A 15,188-nucleotide genomic window follows, 5' to 3' on the forward strand; every position below is an offset into this window, starting at 1 on the left:
CATCAATATCACCGTGCACTTTCACCACCCTGTGAAGTTCATAACTTATTTAATCTGTAACCTAATAAACTGCATGGTTTCCCAAGTTGTAGTGGGAGGACTACACACCATGTCATCGCGTTTACTTCGAAATGATGGCGTTTCCACTGCAATTTCTCGCATAATTAATTTTACCGACACAGAAATATCCCACCATGTCGAACGAACAAATGATCGGTCAGCATTTAGAAAATTGTACCGAAACTTCCATCACAGCGGTCTTCTTTTTTCTTTATACGGTATGACAGACACATGCGTACACATGCTAACACACACACACGTACACATGGATTTTGATTTGTAGATATGCGCAAGTAGAGTAGTGGCCTGAGGGCACACACTTAGTGTTTTGTGAAAAGTGTTATGAAATGTAATGTCATATAATATTTTTAATTGTATATAAATGCCTTGCTGTTGCTGGACTCCAGGAAGAGTAGCTGCTGCCCTGACAGCAGCTAATGGGAATCCTTAATAAATACAAATACTTTACTCGCATAAAAACTGTGGATGGAAACATGATTAGTAATGTTGAAAATCAGCGCCAAAAATACACATTTTAAACTTTTGAGCACTCAGTTGCCCAACAAATGTATGACAAAGCATGGCGTAATTAATGGTGCTTCTATGACTTAGGCAGCCCAATTTTGATCATTTTTTCACTAATTGGTCTTTTGACCAATCAGATCAGCTTGGTAAAAGATCTGATGTAATTGGTCAAAAGTCCAACTAGTGGAAAAAAGGATCAGAATCGGGCTGCTTGTCTAAAAGCAGCCAAAGAAAAAAATCGGCATTCTAGCCAAATTATGTTTGGATGAAATAACAAAAGGAAACTAAACAACCAAAATAGGGTCACTCTTCTCTTTTACTTCACTCTCTGTTACAGCAAGGTTTAAAACAGCACACAATTAATTTAATGGTGTACTGTACAAAATTCTATGGAAAGTTAACAAAGTCGGTTTGAATGACCTTAAATCAACAAGTAAAGCAGTTATCAACCTGAGGTTTATAAAATCAATGACATGGAAGTGTTGGCCTACAACGCTATTGGCTCATCTTTCAATGGAAATATCCTGTAACCAGAGGCAAATATACCTTAGCTTATGGCACATTAAAGTTAGCATATAGCATTGTCATCTATGAAATTGGGAAAAAACACTATTTGTATCTTTAACAGATACAAAATAAAAACTTTGAGAAATAAATCAAATCTAGATGCGTTTGTATTTACATTTACAGAGGACATGATTATAGAGTTGACAGTTTAAACAGTGGAAATTGAACTAAACAGCTAAGAGAATACACACCCATACTCATTCACGAGCTTAAAATCGACAAATCTGTACAGTCATAGTAGCTTCAATATCTGCAAACTGCAGGTACAAATCCTCTACGTATTCATCATATTGCTGTTTTCTTCGGCAAATATTTCCCAATTATACTGAACTAAAATATAAACGCAACATAAGAAATGTTGGTCCTGTGTTTCATGAGCTTAAATAAAATATCCCAGAAAGCTTATTTCTATCAAATTTTGTGCACAATTTTGTTTACATCCCTGTTAGTGAGCATTTCTCCTTTGCCAAAATAATCCATCCACCTAACAGGTGTGCATATCAAGAAGCTGATGAAACAGTATGATCATTACACAGGTGCACCTTGTGCTGTGGACAATAAAAGGCCACTCTAAAATGTGCAGTTTTGTCACACAACACAATGCTACAGATGTCTCAAGTTTTGAGAGAGCGTGCAATTGGCATGCTGACTGCAGGAATGTCTACCAGAGCTGTTGCCAGAGAATGTAATGTTCATTTCTTTACCCTAAGCCACCACCAACATCGTTTTAGAGAATTTGGCAGTACGTTCAACCGGCCTCAAACGCAGACCACGTGTAACCACGGCAGCCCAGGACCTACACATCCGGCTTCTTCACCTGCGGGATCGTCTGAGACCAGCCACCTTGACAGCTGATGAAACTGTGGGTTTGCAAAACCTAACAATTTCCACACAAACTGTCACGGCAGTCTCAGGGAAGCTCATCTCCATGCTCATTGTCCTCACCAGGGTCTTGACCTGAATACAGTTCGGAATCGTAACCGACTTCAGTGGGCAAATGCTCACCTTCCATGGCCACTGGCATGCTGGAGAAGTGTGCTCTTTATGGAAGAATCTCAGTTTCAACTGTACCGGGCAGATGGCGTGAACAGAGTGCCCTATGGTGGCGGTGGGGTTATGTATGGCCAGGCATAAGCTACAGATAACGAACAATTGTATTTTATCGATGGCAATTTGAATGCATAGATAAACCGTGATGAGATCCTGAGTCCCATTGTTGTGCCATTCATCTGACGCCATCACCTCATGTTTTAGCTTTTTGTGCGTATAGAAAATTGCTGGGATCTTTTACAAGATCATGCAACATCGGACCAACACGTTACATGTTGAGTTTATATTTTTGTTCAGTGTATTTTTGTTCAGTGTACAAACAGGCCTAGTTTCACATCAAACAATATCAATATTCTCTCTCCATACAGTGCATAAGGACAGTGTTCAGACCCCTTGACTTTCTCCACATTTTGTTATGTTACACCCTTATTCTAAAATGATGATTATTTTTTAAAAATTATATTTGTTATCAATCTACACACAATACCCCATAATGACACAATTAAAACAGGTTTTTAGACATTTTTGCAAATAAATCAAAAATACCTTATTTACATAAGTATTCAGACCGTTTGCTATGAGACTCGAAATTGAGCTCTGGTGCATCCTGTTTCCATTGATCATCCTTGAGGTGTTTGAACAACTTGATTGGAGTCCACCTGTGGTAAATTACATTGATTGGACATGATTTGGAAGGGCACACACCTGTCTATATAAGGTCCCACAGTTGACAGTGCATGTCAAAGCAAAAACCAAGCCAAAAACCCAGCATTGAAGGTCCCCAAGAACACAGTGGCCTCCATCATTCTTAAATAGAAGCTTGGGACCACCAAGACTCTTCCTAGAGCTGGTCGCCAGGCCAAACTGAGCAATCGGGGGAGAAGGGCCTTCGTCAGGGAGGTGACCAAGAACCCGATGGTCACTCTGACAGAGCTCCAGAGTTCCTCTGTGGATATGGGAGAACCTTCCAGAAGAACAACCATCTCTGCAGCACTCCACCAATCAGGCCTTTATGGTAGAGTGTCCAGATGGAAGCCACTCCTCAGTAAAAGGCAAATGACAGCCCGCTTGGAGTTTGCCAACAGGCACCTAAAGGACTCTCAGACCATGAGAAACAAGATTCTCTGGTCTGATGAAACCAAGATTGAACTCTTTGGCCTGAATGCCAAGCGTCACGTCTGGAGGAAACCTGGCACCATCCCTATGGTAAGGCATGGTGGTGGCAGCACCATGCTCAACGGCAGGGACTGGGAGAATAGTCAGGATCGAGGGAAAGATGAACAGAGCAAAGTACAGTGATCCTTGATGAAAACCTGCTCCAGAGCGCTCAGGTTCACCTTCCAACAGGACAACAACCCTAAGCACACAGCCAAGACCACGCAGGAGTGGCTTCGGGACAAGTCTCTGAATGTCCTTGAGTGGCCCAGACAGAGCCCGGACTTGAACCCGATTGAACATCTCTGGAGAGACCTGAAAATAGCTGTGTAGCGACGCTCCCCATCCAACCTGACAGAGCTTCAACAAAGTACTGAGTAAAGGTTCTGAATACTTATGTAAATGTGATATTTCAGTTTTTTATTTGTTATGATTCCTTGCCCAACAGCAGGGCTGTTTATAGTACAGTAGTATGGCACATATGGATGGAATTTACATACTTTCTTAGGAATTGAGCAAAACACGCACGCACAATTGTAAAATTACGGAAGCATAAATTACTAGCTGCATTATGAGTCCAAACATTTATCTTCTGTGCTTTCCACATCATCCCTTATTTATCCCTTCACAAGGTTATAATTGATTTAGTTGTGCAATATATAAAAGTTGTGCATGCTACAAATATTAGTCAAGAGACTCTGGACACAAAACTGGTGTAAAAATAGATCAGCGAATGCAGAGCACTGCCTGGTTAAAGGAATACTACACTCAAAAACTCTTAGTATTCTGTCCATTATTCCACTTGTAATACAATCCCCCATGTCAGCAGTCAAGTTTTCAAGATAGAGCACTTTCAGTCCAGTACTGCCTTGATGATGCGTTTTGCATTATATTGTTTTTGAGTGTATTATTTATTTAAGAGAGCTAACCGTTCAAAGCAGCAAAAGCACATCCAGCAGATGTTACATCTGAAGGTTGCATATGTGACAAGATTAGCAGTTTTTATTCCCGCAAATCATACTAATGCTCACTGGAATAATAGCTTTATAGTAAGGCAAATAGCGTAAAGTATTCTATTTCTTCTTGAGGCGAATAAAGACAAGGTCGGAACATGGATCAGCATCTCTGAGAACGTTCACTGATTACTAAGGTCAAATGGACTATACACATACAGTACCAATGAACAACAACACATGCATCAACATTAAATCCATCCCAAGACATCCATATTAGGAAGAGAAACCTGGGACAAGGTTTTGGCACTTTCATGATCACTGGCAGCAAGTCTGTTGACACAAACATTCTCAACCTGTTGTCAAAGAACTCAAGACAGACATTTTAGAGCTCTAAAACAGGACAACAAAAAGTTAGATTATTAAATGTCTCTAACAAACACGATACCATAACAGAGAATTAAGGTTAAACTAACGTGCATTACCATACAAACTGTGGGACTATCTATCGGAAGCTATCGATACACTTGGCTACTCATTCATTGCCGCTGCGGCGCGAGTGGAAGTAGAGAGAAGCATGTTTTATGTTTTGTAATATTGTTGAATAAAAACAGTGTAGACAGTGCTGAATAAAACTTAGACATGAACTCACTCATACAAACAGCAACTCTTTGATGTATTCTTTGACAGTCTCTCTCTGGTCATGGTTTTAAAAGTTATGAAATCTCACGTAGGCTAGTATCAAACTTCGCTGTGGCTTTGATCGTAGAAGCTGTAGGTAGGCACAGTGATTTGAGCTATCCGATTGGCCAGCGCAGTAGGCGCACTTGATTTAGCCACAGATCGCCCGGTCTGCCGGGAAGGCGGAGTTTGTCTTTTCAGACAAATTCAATGGTTCAAAATGGGAACACTTTGCTTACCCGGTTTGCAGGGCTTCTGAATCAAGTGCACCTACTGCCAACAGTGCAAAAAAAAAAAAAAGGAGCGCAGGCCTTTATCATTGGCTTTCCTACAGAAATGTTTGGTTATCGACTAGGAATGATTTGAAGATCGACCAGTCGATCGTGATCGACCGTTTGGTGACCACTGATCTACAGTGTATATACTCCCTTGTTCATGTGTGTGTATACATTATATACTGTCATCTGTCCTAATCCACCCATGTAAAGTAAGCGATCTCATCCAGATCCACAGGATAATCAGTCAGATGCATGGGTCCTTTATCAAAGTGTTCTCCCTTGTAGCTCCTCCAGCGCCCAGCGGGCAGGTAGATATCTCTCTCCTGCTTCCCAGGCTCTAGTACTGGAGCCACCATCAGGTCATCCCCGATCAGGAACTGGGAGTCGATCTTATATGCCGCCTCGTCGTCGTTGGCGATCCACCAAAGGGGCCGTATGATTGGGTCTCCCGTGTTGAGGACCTCCCCCGCCAGTTCTAAAACTCTGGGGGCCACCAGGGACTCGTGGAGTGCCGTGAACTTGAGGGCTATCGCCACCACCTGAGCACACACACATACAGTTCCAGTCAAAAGTTGACACACTTACTCATTCCAGGGATTTTCTTTATTTTTACTATTTTCTACGTTGTAGAAAAACCCTTGAATGAGTAGGTGTGTCCAAACTTTTGCCTTCAGAAAGTATTCATATCCCTTGACTTACTCCATATTTTGTTGTTACAACCTGAATTCAAAATAGATTAAATAGATTTTTTTCCCCTCATCTACACACAATTACACATAATGACAAAGTGAAAACATGTTATTCAAAATGTTTGCAAATGTATTGAAAATGAAATACATACATTTAATTTACATAAGTATTCACACCCATGAGTCAATACATGTTAGAATCACCTTTGGCAGCGATTACAGCTTTGAGTCTTTCTGGGTATGTCTCTAAGAGCTTTGCACACCTAGTTGTACAATATTTGCAATAAATAATATTTATTATTGTAATAATATTTGTAATATTTACTCTTTTCAAAATTCTTAAAGCTCTGTCAAATTGATTGTTGATCATTGCTAGACAACCATTTCTTGCCGTAGATTTTCAAGCATTTTTAAGTCAAAACTGTAACTCGGCCACTCAGGAACATTCACTCTCTTCTTGGTAAGCAACTCCAGTGTAGATTTGGCCTTGTGTTTTAGGTTATTGTCCTGCAGAAAGGGGAATTCATCTCCCAGTGTCTGGTGGGACGCAGACTGAAACAGGTTTTCCTCTAAGATTTTGCCTGTGCTTAGCTCTATTACATTTATTTTTTATCCTGAAAAACTCCCCAGTCCTTAACGATTACAAGCATACCCATAACATGATGCAGCCACCACTATGATTGAAAATATAAAGAGTGGTACTGAGCAATGTGTTGTATTGGATTTGCCCCAAACATAACACTTTATATTCAGGAGAAAAAGTTAATTGCCTTTTCACATTTTTTGCAGTATTACTTTAGTGTCTTGTTGCAAACAGGATGCATGTTTTGGAATATTTTTATTCTGTACAGGCTTCCTTCTTTTCACTGTTAATTAGGTTAGTATTGTGGAGTAACTACGATGTTGTTGATCCATCCTCAGTTTTCTCCTATCACTCCTAAACTCTGTAACTGTCTTAAAGTCACCAATTGGCTTCATGGTAAATCCCAGAGCGGTTTCCTTCCTCTACGGTAACTGAGTTAGGAAGGACGCCTGTATCTTTGTAGTGACTGGGTGTATTGAAACACCATCCAAAATGTAAAAAAAAAAACATTTACCAATAGGTGTCCTTCTTTGCGAGGCATTATTTTTAGGCAGTTAAGAAACAAGTGTTCTTTTCTTCTCAGGAAGGCCAAGTCTGAATATTTTATGTCTGTTACCACTGATAACCTGAATGACCCTAGAAAGTTTTGGAATGCTATTAAGTATATGTCTGGTAACAGTAATGTTAATGAATTACCGTCATGTGTTTTGAAGGACTCTGTTGCTATATATGACAAAACTGAAATGCTGAATTGTTTCAATGAGCACTTTGTATCATCTGGTAGGCTGTTTGATTCAGTGTCCTCTGTCTCTGTACAACCCTGTGTGGATGAACCAGTGTCCTCTGTCTCTGTACAACCCTGTGTGGATGAACCAGTGAGAGCTCGTCAAACTTTTCGTTTTCTGCCATTCTCAGTGCAGGTGGTACATAAAGCCCTGAAATCCTTAGATCAAAGAAAGCCTGCAGGTCCTGATCTTTTGGATCCCTGCTTTTTAAATCTGGCAGCTGATTTCATAGCTGAACCACTTACATATCTGTTCAATCTAACCCTGGAATGTAATGAAATTCCAAAGATCTGGAAGTCAGCATTTGTCCTACCACTTTTAAAAGGGGGAGATCCAACTCTTTTAAATAATTATAGGCCAATCTCAAAGCTGTCACCCCTGGTGAAAATACTTGAAACCCTTGTAAGTGAACAGCTAAAAGAGTTTTTATTTACTAACTCTATTTTATCAATGTATCAATCGGGCTTCAGGAAGAAGCATAGCACAATTACAGCAGCCATGAAGGTTTTAAATGATATCACTGAAGCCCTTGACAAAAAACAGCACTGTGTCTCACTTTTTATTGATCTCTCTAAGGCTTTTGATACAGTTGATCATGCTATACTAAGGCAGAGATTGTTGAGTGTAGGTCTTTCGGAGCATGCAGTTGCATGGTTTGCTAACTATCTGTCTGATAGAACTCAGTGCACTCAATTTGATGGGCTTATGTCTGTTAAATTGTCTGTCCTGAATGGTGTGCCCCAGGGCTCTGTACTTGGTCCTCTCTTATTCACTATTTATATTAATGATTTAGACAAAAATGTCCAAAATGCACAACTTCATTTTTATGCTCATGATACTGTTATTTACTGTTGTGCCTCATCTCTTACAAAAGCTTTCCAGAACTTGCAAACTGCTTTTTATACTGTTCAACATACCTTGTGTCAATTGAAGCTTATCCTCAATACTGACAAAACTAAACTAATGGTGTTTTCTAATGCAAGAAATAGACCTCTGAACCTTTCACCTGTTACTACCTGTCAGGGCAAGGAGATTGAGGTTGTAACCTCATATAAATATCTTGGAATTCTAATTGATGACGGCCTCTCTTTTAAATTGCATATTCAACAACTTACAAAAAAATTGAAGCTGAAATTGGGATTTTATTTTAGGAATAAGGCCTGTTTTTCTTTTGAAGCCAGAAGGAGGCTAGTATCAGCTACATTTATGCCTTTACTAGACTATGGGGATATTTTATATATGAATGCTTCCGCTCAGTGTTTGAGATCAATTGACACTCTTTATCATGGTACTTTGAGATTTATTTTAAACTGCAAAACCCTTACGCACCACTGTACTTTGTATACCAGGGTTGGCTGGCCTTCTCTAGTCACTCGTAGGCTCAGTCACTGGTATACTTTTATTTACAAAGCCATTTTGGGTTTACTACCTTTTTATTTGGGCATTTTTATTGTTCAGAAATGTGGTGGGTACTCTCTTCGTTCACTGGACTTTATCCTGCTAACTGTTCCAAATGTCCGAACTGAATTTGGTAAAAGGTATTTTATGTACTCTGCGCCATCGTCTTGGAACACCTTACAAAATAATTTTAAACTGGAAGAACTTGTCCCGATTGGTGTTTTTAAATCTCTGATGAAGGATTTTGAGGCTGATTCCCTGACCTGTCAATGTTTTTAATTTGCTGTTTTTTATATTGTTATACTCTTGTGAATTCATGAATGGTTTTTACTAGATTACTTGTAGTTTTTCATGTTGTCTGTCTGTAATTTTTTGTAATGACTTGGTGCTGCCTATCTTGACCAGGACGCTCTTGAAAAAGAGATTTTAAATCTCAATGAGCCCTTCCTGGTTAAATAAAGGTTAAATAAATAAATAAATAAATTGGAAAACCTCCCTGTTCTTTGTGGTTGAATCTGTGTTTGAAATTCACTGCTCAACTGAGGGACCTTACAGATAATTTTAAATTGCACACAGTGTCCATGCAACTTATTATGTGACTTGTAAAGCACATTTGTACTCCTGTACTTATTTAGGCTTGCTATAACAAAGGGGTTGAATACTTATTGACTTAAGACATTTCAGCTTTTCATACATTTGTAAATATTTTGAAAAAAATAATTCCACTTTAACATTATAGGGTGTTGTGTGTAGGCCAGAGACAACACAATCTCAATTTAATCCATTTTAACTTCTAGCTGTAACACAACAAAATCTGGAAAAAGTCAAGGAGTGTGAATACTTTCTGAAGGCACTGTATTTTAATAATTTAGCAGACACAATAGCCATTTGAATAAGGAGGCTTGAACAACCATATACGAACAGTAAAACAGTGTATTTATGTGTGTGTGCATCTCACCTCACTGTCGTAAGCCCAGGGTGGTATAGAGAACTGCATGGCAGGCATGAAGGCAGACATCTCGAGCCAGCGGATGTACAGCTCTCTGTCTGGTAGACCTGGGTCCCCAGCACTCCCTATAACAACAGAATGGCAAAAAATCCATGTGTGGGGTGATGAAACAAATGTATTTAGTTGTTAGACATTTTTATAGATAAAATAATCAGTAGCGTATAGTTTAACATTTGTGCACGCTTTTCTCTTCCGCAATTCCAACAGCTGTTGCAAAGGGGATGTGGGGTAGGGCACACGTCACAGGCTGATTTGAAATCACTTCCGCGGTAGGATACACCTGGGCATCCTCTGCCAGAGGAGGCAATCGAGGACAGGAGGAAACTCCTCCATTCACCCATGAATTGGCACACTCCTACATATGGCGACTACTTATCAGTTTACGGGTCACAGAGGAGAAGAAGACAGGATGGACTTTTACCCTCTTGAAAAAAGGCCAATGTGTACTACACAAACAACAATTAAAATTGTGATACCAACCAGAGGTGCGGTTAGGATAGGTGTTCCCTCCGATTATATCAGGTAGGACGAACTGGTAGCCCAGGATACTGATGGTAAGTACTGTCGGTATGATCGACTTGAGTCCCAGCTCGTAACCCCACACAGAGTCCCTGTCGATGATCCGGAAGAAACAGGAGATGTTCTGACTCTGGTAGCCCACCCTCAACTCTGCACGCTCTTTAAAGGGGGCCGCCATCTCTGTGTAGCGCCGTGTGAACGTCGACGGGTCCTGGAGTGGATTCAGAGTACTGAACTGCAGAGGGAGATAGCTGGTCTCCCCGGCATCAAACTTAAAGGAGACCACGTCGTAGAGGGTTTTGAGAGAGCGGAGGTGGGAGGAGTACCACTCGCGGGCTTCGGGGTTGGTGAAATCCAGGATCCCGCCAATCCCGTTCCACCATCGCACTAACGCGGGGAGTTCACCGTCCGGCGCGCGTACGAACAGCCCTCTCTCCACCCCGATGCCAAAGTTCACAGAGTCGTAGTTGACAAACGGGTGCGTCCACAACGAAACCAGGAAGCCATCCTCTCGTAGTTTCTTGAACATGCCGGTGGCGTTGGGGAATTTCTGTGGGTCGAAGTCGAACTCTCCGTAGCTGGTCGTGTAGCGGTCATCAAGCTCCAAGTGTGAGCAAGAAAAGCCGTGGGCGGTGATATCGCTGGCGTAGCGGAGCAATTTGTCCTGGTCCACGGAGTTCTTATGGATTGCCCAAGTGGACCACACGGGATGCCTGAACACCTCTGCTGATGGCACCTTGTTGGGCTTGTTGAAGTAGCGACGCACCTGACAAAGACAGATGGAAAAAAAAATAATACACACAAATAGAGAATTATTAGCATCAACACAATACGACAATCTCCCCCTCTCCTTTTCGCTCTCTCTCTATCCTCACTCTCTCCATCTATAATTCTCAATATCTGTATCATTCTCTCTCACAGAGAGGGTACAGGGAAAGACAGAAGGTTCTGGGAGGACAGCAAGAGAGAGAAAGAGAGTGGCGCAATCCCAAATCGTCCTCTAATCCCTACGCACACATTTTAGGGGACGATTTGGGATTCCCCCACTCTCTTTCTCGCTCACTATCCTCCAGTGCCTTCGTCTTTCAATGCATGCATGCAGGCAGGCAGGCAGGCAGATGCGATAACTAATAGGTGCAATATTGTATGAGAAATTCCTCACCATGTACTTGTGTATAGAGGTGACATCAGCGCCCACACACACTCTGTAGCTGAGTTCCGGTAGGGGGCGCTGTCCCGGGGCTGGCCTGTAGGGAGATTCCTGGTAACGAGCCTGGAACCTCAGCGTCCGGTCCTGCTCATCCCAGCCCAGGTGGAACGGTACAGAGTCATTAATCTTAATCGCCGTAGCGTTCGAAGACAGCCAATAGCGTTCGATGATCCCCCCGAAACCGTTCCGACTGGAGTAGACGTCGCTGGTAATGAAGGGGCGTGGCTCTTCCCGGCCCTGGATGCTGATTGGCCAGCCCCTTCGTACCAGCCCCTCCGCCCCTCCGTACCAATGCGAGCCATTGGTCATGGCCATGGCATGTTCCACGGAATTTTCGTGTTCTAGCTCCTCCCAGCGCACGCGGTAGCACATAACTACGGACTTCTGGGGAACCGTCTGGATGAAGAAGTTGATCTTGCCGGAATCTGATTGGCTGCAGCTCAGGGTGTCGCCATCCTTAGAACAAGAGTTCAGGTCCAAGGTCCCAGACCTGAGAGAGCAAGAGAGAAAAAGAAAGCAGAGAGAGCGAGAGAGCAATAAAGAGAGAGTGAGAGAAAGATGCTTACTTTGCTGTATAAGGAAAAGCATAACCACAAGCTCATGCTAGTAGTAGCAGTAGCACTAGTACTGTATAATGCTTTCACAGTATATAAAAGTCCCTCCACGATTTAGCAAAATCAAAAATGCCCCACATATTATGCAAGGCCTTGTAAATTTGGCTAATCACTATTAGGCTACCGCATAAAACCGTCAAATCACCGCAATATTACCACATAAAACTGATCACGCACTACAAAAAGAGGGCTCGCCATTTTAACCAATTGCCGCACTTTTACAGCATAGAACGGTTCAATCAAGCCAAACACCAACAAACTTTTCCCACAGTCAAGCCACACATCAACAAAGCATTTTTGCTGGCAAATGTTTAAAAAACACAGCAAAATCCTGGAGGGACTGACATGTCTGTAAATAACACAAAGGAAGGAATATAGGGAAATATAATTAAACTGTGTCTATTTCATAGTAAAACATACCATAGCACTTTTAGCCAGTACAGTGTGAATGCAGATTACTGTTCAATAAAGTTTGTGTGTATTTTTGTCTATATGATTTTGCTGCTGAGCTTGTGACCCAATCAATGTCCCCTGAGGGCTTAACAATGTCACTACCATTATCCATCTATTTACTACAATGGATAAATAGGATCATTTTGGTCATAAAGTCAATCTAGTCTAAAACGGGGTTTGGAACCTGAGTGCATCACAATTAGTAAATTAAGGTTGAGTTTGGATTACAATTATGTCAACAATTAATTCCCCCTTTTGCCAAGCTCCACGTGCAAATCGCCCCTCTGCCCACTACGCTTCCCTTCATTGAATAGGTTCCGTTCAAAGGATCACGGCCGTTTTAGACTGAAAAGCCCTATGCAGATTGCGACAATGCATGCGTCCAGCAGGATGCACAGCCAACCATGGTTTGCATGCCCTGCTGAAGGAGCCTACTGTGCGGAATAGGGTGTTGGAGTTAGTTGGTCCCCAATGGTAGCGAGTACACCAGTAGCTAGAACATAGACTGCTGGTTATGTATCTGGCTATGTATATTTTGATAATCATTATCACCATCATCGCTAGCATAGCTGATGTTAGCTAGCAAGCTACCTAGCTAACGTTAGCCTACCTCAATACAAATTGGATTTTGCTTGGAAACACAATAACATTTCAAAAGAGGGGGTTGGGGTGGGGTGGGGGGGCAATGCAAATTATCCGGTTAGCCATGATTAGCTGTTCAGGAGTCTTATGGCTTGGGTAGAAGCTGTTAAGAAGCTTCACTCTGCTACCACTTGCCGTGCGGTAGCAGAGTGAACAGTCTATGATTAGGGTGGCTGGAGTCTTTGACAATTTTTAGGGCCTTCCTCTGACACCGACTGGTATAGAGGTGCTGGATGGCAGGAAGCTTGGCCCCAATGATGTACTGGGCCGTACGCACTACCCTCTGTACTGACTTGCGGTCGGAGGCCGAGCAGTTGCCATACCAGGTGGTGATGCACCCAGTCAGGATGCTCTCGAAGGTGCAGCTGTATAACTTTTTGAGGATCTGAGGACCCATGCCAAATCTTTTCAGTCTCCTGAGGGGGAATAGGCTTTGTTGTGCCCTCTTCACGACTGTCTTGGTGTGTTTGGACCATGATAGTTTCTTGGTGATGTGGACATCAAGGAACTTGAAGCTCTCAACCTGTTCCACTACAGCCCCGTCGATGAGAATGGGGGCGTGCTCAGTCCTCTTTTTTTCCCTGTAGTCCACAATCATCTCCTTTGTCTTGATCACGTTGAGGGAGGGATTGTTATCCCGGCACCACACGGCCAGGTCTCTGACCTCCTCCCTATAGGCTGTCTCAACGTTGTCGGTGATCAGGCCTACCACTGTTGTGTCGTCGGCAAACTTAATGATGGTGTTGGAGTTGTGCCTGGCCATGCAGTCATGGGTGAACAGGGAGTACAGGAGGGGACTGAGCACGCACCAATGAGGGACCCCCGTGTTGAGGATCAGCGTAGCAGATGTGTTGTTACCTACCCTTACCACCTGGGGGCAGCCCGTCAGGAAGTCCAGGATCCAGTTGCAGAGGGAGGTGTTTAGTCCCACGGTCCTTAGCTTAGTGATGAGCTTTGAGGGCACTATGGTGTTGAATGCTGAGCTGTAGTCAATGAATAGCATTCTCACGTAGGTGTTCCTTTTGTCCAGGTGGGAAAGGGCAGTGTGGAGTGCAATAGAGATTGCATCATCTGTGGATCTGTTGGGGCGGTATGCAAGTTGGAGTGGGTCTAGGGTTTCTGGGATAATGGTGTTGATGTGAGCCATGACCAGCCTTTCAAAGCACTTCATGGCTACAGACGTGAGTGCTACGGGTCGGTAGTCATTTAGGCAGGTTATCTTAGTGTTCTTGGGCACAGGGACTATGGTGGTCTGCTTGAAACATGTTGGTATTACAGACTCAGTCAGGGACATGTTGAAAATGTCAGTGAAGACACTTGCCAGTTGGTCAGCGCATGCTCAGAGTACACATCCTGGTAATCCGTCTGGCCCTGCGGCCTTGTGAATACTTACCTGCTTAAAAGTCCTACTTACATCAGCTACGGAGAGCGTGATCACATAGTCATCCGGAACAGCTGATGCTCTCATGCATGCTTCAGTGTTGCTTGCCTCGAAGCGAGCATAGAAGTGATTTAGCTCATCTGGTAGGCTTGTGTCACTGGGCAGCTCGCGGCTGTGCTTCCCTTTGTAGTCTGGAATAGTTTTCAAGCCCTGCCACATCCGATGAGCGTCGGATGTGGCAGCTAAATCATGTCTGACTACAACAACGTACTAACTAGCAGCAACAAAGTCAAACCAACCCAGGGCCATAGCAAAACATGTCACAGTTAGTTGCATATTGTAATGGCGTCACCAGCCTGAATCCAATCTGGTGCCGGTCAGTCTACATCTGCAAAGCATAGAATTAGCTTCCAAACGAGATTTATTTAGCTATGTCTATAATTGAGGGATGATGACAACCATTAACCCTGTTATTCTGTTAGACAAAGTGCACAGTTGGGTGCCAGACTGATCCCCTGGTCATGAACGGATGCCGGGACCTACCAGAAGGAGCAAAGGTGAGTATCATACAGTGGCGGCTCCTGAAAAAATTCTCAGGAGGGGCAATTTTTCTGATGATTTAGGTGACCTACACAC

At 42.7% G+C, this 15,188-nt stretch overlaps 1 protein-coding gene across 1 annotated transcript in view; it reads right to left on the reverse strand.

Moving 5' to 3' along the window:
* Nucleotides 1-890: 890 nt before the first annotated feature.
* The window catches only part of LOC311141738 (myogenesis-regulating glycosidase-like), a 37,827-nt gene continuing 23,529 nt past the window's right edge, over nucleotides 891-15,188 (reverse strand). The window contains exons 3-6 of the mRNA XM_084177170.1: nucleotides 11,415-11,952; nucleotides 10,214-11,018; nucleotides 9,683-9,798; nucleotides 891-5,808 (exon numbers count right to left, since the gene is read on the reverse strand). Of these exons, the coding sequence (XP_084033296.1) occupies nucleotides 5,461-5,808; nucleotides 9,683-9,798; nucleotides 10,214-11,018; nucleotides 11,415-11,952 (1,807 nt within the window). The 3' untranslated portion in view covers nucleotides 891-5,460. The remainder of the gene's footprint in view (nucleotides 5,809-9,682; nucleotides 9,799-10,213; nucleotides 11,019-11,414; nucleotides 11,953-15,188) is intronic.

Source organism: Coregonus lavaretus, assembly GCF_964263955.1.
Source record: "Coregonus lavaretus genome assembly, chromosome: 14".
NCBI lineage: Eukaryota > Metazoa > Chordata > Actinopteri > Salmoniformes > Salmonidae > Coregonus > Coregonus lavaretus.